This window comes from Rhinichthys klamathensis, unplaced genomic scaffold (assembly GCF_029890125.1).
Source record: "Rhinichthys klamathensis goyatoka isolate OS25496 unplaced genomic scaffold, OSU_Roscu_1.1 h1tg001002l_1, whole genome shotgun sequence".
Lineage (NCBI taxonomy): Eukaryota > Metazoa > Chordata > Actinopteri > Cypriniformes > Leuciscidae > Rhinichthys > Rhinichthys klamathensis.
The window spans coordinates 410,001-417,500 of record NW_026607299.1 but is presented as its reverse complement, the minus strand read 5'-3'; the positions used below and the strand labels follow the sequence as shown (position 1 = coordinate 417,500).

The following is a 7,500-nucleotide window of genomic DNA, read 5'->3' as shown; positions in this document are numbered from 1 at the left end:
ACTCTATTTCTACATTACGCTATTTCTACATTACGCTATTTCTACATTACGCTATTTCTACATTACGCTATTTCTGCATTACACTATTTCTACATTACGCTATTTCTACATTACGCTATTTCTGCATTACACTATTTCTACATTACGCTATTTCTGCATTACACTATTTCTACATTACGCTATTTCTACATTACGCTATTTCTGCATTACGCTATTTCTACATTACACTATTTCTACATTACGCTATTTCTACATTACGCTATTTCTACATTACGCTATTTCTACATTACACTATTTCTGCATTACGCTATTTCTACATTACGCTATTTCTACATTACGCTATTTCTACATTACGCTATTTCTGCATTACGCTATTTCTACATTACGCTATTTCTACATTACGCTATTTCTACATTACGCTATTTCTACATTACGCTATTTCTACATTACGCTATTTCTGCATTACGCTATTTCTACATTACGCTATTTCTACATTACGCTATTTCTACATTACGCTAGTTCTGCATTACGCTATTTCTACATTACGCTATTTCTACATTACGCTATTTCTACATTACGCTATTTCTACATTACGCTATTTCTACATTACGCTATTTCTGCATTACACTATTTCTACATTACGCTATTTCTGCATTACGCTATTTCTGCATTACACTATTTCTACATTACGCTATTTCTGCATTACGCTATTTCTACATTACACTATTTCTACATTACACTATTTCTGCATTACGCTATTTCTGCATTACACTATTTCTGCATTACGCTATTTCTACATTACACTATTTCTACATTATGCTATTTCTGCATTACGCTATTTCTGCATTACGCTATTTCTGCATTACACTATTTCTGCATTACACTATTTCTGCTTTACACTATTTCTACATTACGCTATTTCTACATTACGCTATTTCTACATTACGCTATTTCTGCATTACGCTATTTCTGCATTACGCTATTTCTGCATTACAGTATTTCTACATTAAGCTATTTCTGCATTACACTATTTCTACATTACGCTATTTCTGCATTACACTATTTCTACATTACACTATTTCTACATTACGCTATTTCTGCATTACGCTATTTCTGCATTACACTATTTCTACATTACGCTATTTCTACATTACGCTATTTCTGCATTACACTATTTCTGCATTACACTATTTCTACATTACGCTATTTCTACATTACGCTATTTCTGCATTACACTATTTCTGCATTACACTATTTCTACATTACGCTATTTCTATGTCATCACGTTATTTCGACGTCATTACGCTATTTCTACATTACGCTATTTCTACATCATTGCGTTATTTCTACATTACGCTATTTCTACGTCATCACGTTATTTCAACGTCATTGCACTATTTCGACGTCATTACGCTATTTCTACATTACGCTATTTCTACATTACGCTATTTCTGCATTACACTATTTCTACATTACGCTATTTCTACGTCATCACGTTATTTCGACGTCATTACACTATTTCGACGTCATTACGCTATTTCTACATTACGCTATTTCTACGTCATCACGTTATTTCGACGTCATTACGCTATTTCTACATTACGCTATTTCTACGTCATTACGCTATTTCTACATTACGCTATTTCTACGTCATTACGCTATTTCTACATTACGCTATTTCTACGTCATCACGTTATTTCGACGTCATTACACTATTTCGACGTCATTACGCTATTTCTACATTACGCTATTTCTACGTCATCACGTTATTTCGACGTCATTACACTATTTCGACGTCATTACACTATTTCGACGTCATTACGCTATTTCTACATTACGTTATTTCTACGTCATCACGTTATTTCGACGTCATTACACTATTTCGACGTCATTACGCTATTTCTGCATTACGCTATTTCTACATTACACTATTTCTACGTCATTACGCTATTTCTACATTACGCTATTTCTACGTCATCATATTATTTCAACGTCATTACACTATTTCGACGTCATTACGCTATTTCTACAATATTACGCTAGTTCTACTTCATTACACTATTTCTACAATATTACGCTATTTCTACATCAGTGCCCATGCGCAGTCCTTTCAATTTCGGTTTTCAGTCCGATCAAGTGTTCACATGTTCTCTCGATCGGATTATAAAAGGAATAAACACTCCTTTCAATCCGATCAAAATCTCATTGGGATCGAGCTCAGTCGGATCGATTAAGGCGTTCTACTTGAAGCTTTCAGTGCGATTGAGCCGTCAGTCCCATTACTAGCGGATTAATTGGTTGCATGTAAACGCAGTGTGAACATCAGCTCAACATCTGCTCGTCTCGGCAGGGGAAACGGTGCATGTTTCATCTCTTCACTCTGAGCACTAGCACTAGTGATGATTGACTCTATTATAATCCCTGTACAGGACTCGTGTCCCGAGTGAGTGTGAGCAGCAGACGGATGGATGGAGTGTGTGTGTGTGTGTGTGTGAGCAGCAGATGGATGGAGAGAAGTTGGTGTAGTGGAGTGTGTCTCTGGTCACACACACACACACACATCTGCCAGGATGATGGATGCTCCATTACCACAGCTGTAATTGCCGTTCTCCACGCTTCAGATCGATACGCTGTTGTGCGGTTCCTGTACACAGACCTGAGCTCTCAATCTGAGATCTGTGTGTGTGTGTGTGTGTGTGATGGTGTTCATGTGTTCATGTCAGGTGTAAGTTTTCCATCTTAATTTTCTCGATTTCACTTTATTTTGATGGTCCCTTTAACACATTCTGTTGACGATATGTAACGTTGCACCTTCACGTCTACTAACTCTCAGTAGAGTATTAGTAGAGTATTAGTAGAGTATTAGTAGAGTATTAGTACAGTATTAGTAGAGTATTAGTAGAGTATTAGTAGAGTATTAGTAGAGTATTAGTACAGTATTAGTACAGTATTAGTACAGTATTAGTACAGTATTAGTACAGTATTAGTAGAGTATTAGTAGAGTATTAGTAGAGTATTAGTAGAGTATTAGTACAGTATTAGTACAGTATTAGTAGAGTATTAGTAAAGTATTAGTACAGTATTAGTACAGTATTAGTAGAGTATTAGTAGAGTATTAGTTGAGTATTAGTACAGTATTAGTACAGTATTAGTACAGTATTAGTAGAGTATTAGTTGAGTATTAGTAGACTGGTAGGGTTAGAGTAAGTTGACATGTAGTTGTAAAGTTACTTATAGTCAGTTGAATGTCTGTTGGGGACCATCAAAATAAAGAGTTACCATGTTCTCTCTGTATATATTAAGGGGTTATATCGTGTGGTGCTGAAACACTATTGTAGTTATTAGGATTTTCAAAGATCAACATTCTGCCCTAAAAGTGATCAGACAGATCAAACCGTAAGTCCTAGAGACGTGAAACTTTGAGGAATTGTAGAAGTCACACCCGACCGTCTAAGATGTCACCGAGGCTCTACAGCGGGGAAAAGAGCAGAGTCGTTCATATCTCCTAAATTCCCCCTGTAGTCAATTATTTTATCTCTTAAAAGTCATCTTTTATCACCAAAATGACATATTTCAAAGTTTTTTTCCTTGAAAAAAAGTTCTTCATGCCTTAAAATATCTCGACTGTAGCTCGACACCCTTGCCTCATTAAGTATATGCGGTTTTATGAATATGTAAATGAGCCCCGCCTCCACTGTGTGTGTGAGTTTGTGTGTTTGTGTGTATGTGTGTGTGAATTTGTGTTTGTGAGGTGAGTGTGTGCGTGTCAATTTGTGTTTGTGAGTGTGTGTGTGTGTGTGTGTGTGTGTGTATATGAGTCTGTGTGTGTGTGTGTATTTTAGTGTTAGTGTGTGTGTGTGTGTGTGTGTGTGTGTGTGGCGTTTGGGGCATTTCTGGAACGGGATCACGGGTGAATTGGAGCAGGACCGTAGGGCTGGTGACTAATGAAATTGGGCTCATCTAAAACAATGAAGGTCAGGAAATTAATTGGTTTAAGTCATTAGCTCAGAGGAATCACTCCGCCCCGTCACAAGATTACACTCCAGATTGGGAGTCGTGGCTTTTCTGCGCGGTCGCTTAATTGTGCCCACTTAAGATTAAAGCCAGAGACGCGGGGCGGAATTAAACAGCTTCTCACTGATCTTACCATTTCATTAACAGAATTACTAGGCCTTCGAGTGCCATGAGGACGTGCTTCAGTTTAGAGCATGAAGATCAGAGCAATCTGACATCAATGCTCTCACTCTCACTAATGAAACCCGTGGTGTAGTCGTGTTACGCAGGTATACGCCGCACACACACTTAAAACAGTGCGAGGATATGTAACAACATGGTTTGGTGACAGAACTTTCACATTTTCGTTAATTAATTCCCCCCGTCTGTGTTGCGAAGCACTGACTTTTGGGCCATTGGGGCTTCCATAGCCGGTGACCTGGATCTGACGTCACTTGAAACACACTTGTACAACTACACAGTTGCTTTGCTGTCATTCTCGGCACAAGTTTGACATTTTTTCGCTCACGTTTTTGCTCGTAACTTCATGAAACATGCACAGATCGTGGAAAATGGCGCATCATTATTTACAGCAGATTCACTATTAAAATGAGTTAATCCATTCACGAGAATATTCCTCACGGAGATACAACACACAAAACTCCACAGACGCTAACTAAAGACAAATGTAGCGTTCACGTGGCGTTTTCGCTCGTAACTTCATGAAACATGCATAGATCGTGGAAAATGGCACATCATTACTTACAGTGGATGCTCTCCATTGAAAATAGTCCAAAACCAACATAATTCATTGCGTCGATCACAAGATTTTAAAAATGCCCATTCGGGGGCGTCAAGGGCTAAACAAAAAGGCTGCATTGGTTCCAAATGCTGTTTTGATTACTTTCGGCTATCAGCACAACATTTGATCCAGATGCAGATCGCATGTCGGGGAACTTCATTGTGCCTTATTTCCTTCCTGAGTTATAAGGAAGGAATAGCAAAGATATTAAATCATTTAATTTAATATTCAGCAATATTATTGATTTCCTGCATTATATGAGAACTGAACTGAGCTGGACGATGACATCACGGTTTACTCCAGAGCGGCTATATATATAAATAAAGGAACTAAATTAATAACTTTTTTTCAACAATAATGAAGCATCACTGAGCTTCCTTAAGCTGGACTGAGACGCTGTTCTCTTCTGGAAACACACTGTGTCATTATTCTCCTGTTCTCTCTGTAAAGCTGCTCTGACACACTCTGTGCTGTAAGAAGCGCTGTATAAATAAAGGTGACTTGATATGTAAAATTATTTCGAAAATTATATATAATTTTTTGTCTTTTATCAGCAGTTTCTCAGCACGAAAATGTTTAAATGTACTGACTTTTTAAAAAGTTTTCTACCACAGTATTCTCGACCACAGCCCTGATTAACACGGTTCTGATCCGTGTGTCCAGAGCCTCCGATTCCCATCGCTCCTCCTCAGCTGACGGCCGTCGGCGCCACCTACCTGTGGATCCAGCTCAACGCCAACTCCATCAACGGAGACGGGCCCATCGTGGAGAAAGAGGTGGAGTACCGCACTCTCTCCGGGAGCCTGATCGACAACCAGCCCGTGGACAAACCCAACCACAAGATCGGCCACCTGGACCCCGACACCGAGTACGAGATCAGCGTTCTGCTCACCAGACCGAACGAGGGCGGCACCGGAGCGCCAGGACCCCCGCTGAGGGCCAGAACCAAGTGTGCAGGTCAGCGATGCAATATGTGACACTGCGACTCGCAGAATGTTGTCTAGAACCATTGGCTCTGCTTTGAAAGGTGTTGGATTCAGTGATCTCTTCCAGGGTTTTTGAGATTTATTCATGCGAGTCATGTGACCAGGGGCCCAATTTTAACGATCTAAGCTCATGGTCTAAAGCGCACAACGCAAGCACACTTATGGCGAGTCCGAATCCACTTTTGCTAGTTTAACGATGGGAAAAATGGTCGGCGCTCCTAGCCTGGGAAAACCCAGACAACTTCCGGCTAATTTAGATTTGCTCTGAAAGTTAGTCTGGCGAAGAGCTCATTCAAGCCCATTTCCAATCCGCTGAAATCGTGGCACCAATCAGAAGCGTTGGGGCGGGCTTTACACGATGACGACAGCGCTGGGGTTTTGAAGCAGATTTTGTAGCCTACATTACAAAGATGGATGCCGCCGTCGAACATCACTCGTTCCAATCAGCTATCGCGTCTGTTTTAAGCCATTTGAACGTTTCCTTTTAGTTAAAAACCGAGCAAAGAACAACACTCGGAGATGTGTCTCCGCCGCTCTGCATACACCATCTCCTTCAGCGCTCTGATTGGGTTTAGCTCTATCCGCGACGGCCGTTGGTGACGCCCCTCTGGAAATGATTTGTCTATGACACTTTGCTAGACCATAACTCAGTTACACCTGAGATGCTCTGGTTTTAACCAGGCTACGGCGCTCCCAGAGCTGGTCTAAAAGGGTCGTCTCTATTCTCTTAATGAGTAACGGGTGTGTTTTGGGCGTGACGTGCTATAAACCAATCAGAGTCTCATCTCACATTCCCTTTAAAAGCCAGTTGCGCTCGCATGGCGGATTCGCTATTTACATGGAGGAATTTGCAAGCGGAAAAACTGAACGCTTCTCAAGCAAAACATCTACGGGACAAGCCGGATTCCACCATATCTTTATGCACACAATAATAATCTTTTACATAGTAATCCTTTTATTTTTCATATTTGGCATGTTTGTGTGCTGCTGTGTGTCCCTGTGTGTGTAATAAGCAAAGTGGACACGAGGTGTGTTCAGGCGCAACTGAAATACACTGCGTCATTGACCAACTGAAACCTGGTCTAAAGTCAATGGCGCAATATTTTGTTGTTATTTCAAGGGCGCATTAGTAATAAGAGCCTACAGGCGGGTCCACACTGCGCCTGAACACACACCTGGTGCTCAGACCAGCAGCCCATGGGCCACAGATTGGCGCAAATGCATTTGCTATTTAAACAATGTGGGGAATGAAAATAAAAACTGCGTCAGGCTGAAACTAGCAAAACACTTGCGTTGCGCCGAGTGTGTGACAGGGCCCTGCATCTCTAGTGAATCACCACAGTTTGATGTCACTTAAAGTCCCACTGAAGTGCCTTGGAACGCGCAGCTTAGTTTGATGCACTGACGTCATTTCCACTGAAACAGGAAGTTAAGGCGGGACATATTGAATGGCTCCTCCCCCTTTTCAAACAGCCAATAGCGTTTAGTTTAGCTCACAGACTGACAGCTCATGGAAGCGGATCCGAGCGCTACCGAACACACACTCCAACACACATTGCTCCGTGTGTCAGCGGTGGTGTTTATAGCAGAGGGGGCGGAGCTTTAGATTCTAGAGAGCATTTGATTGGACAGAAGATGTGATGAGAAGCTGAAGTCATAAAAATCATAAAAGTCATAAAAAAGTGAGAGACTGTAAGTTTTGCGTACATTTTGTCATTG

At 40.7% G+C, this 7,500-nt stretch overlaps 1 protein-coding gene across 11 annotated transcripts in view; it reads left to right on the top strand.

The window, feature by feature from the left end:
* Positions 1-7,500, top strand: part of LOC130078838 (receptor-type tyrosine-protein phosphatase mu-like) — a 211,428-nt gene that overhangs the window by 38,877 nt on the left and 165,051 nt on the right. For all 11 annotated transcript variants that reach the window (XM_056244549.1, XM_056244548.1, XM_056244545.1 and 8 more), the window contains exon 5: positions 5,459-5,752. In XM_056244549.1, coding sequence (XP_056100524.1) covers positions 5,459-5,752 — 294 coding nt within the window. The remainder of the gene's footprint in view (positions 1-5,458; positions 5,753-7,500) is intronic.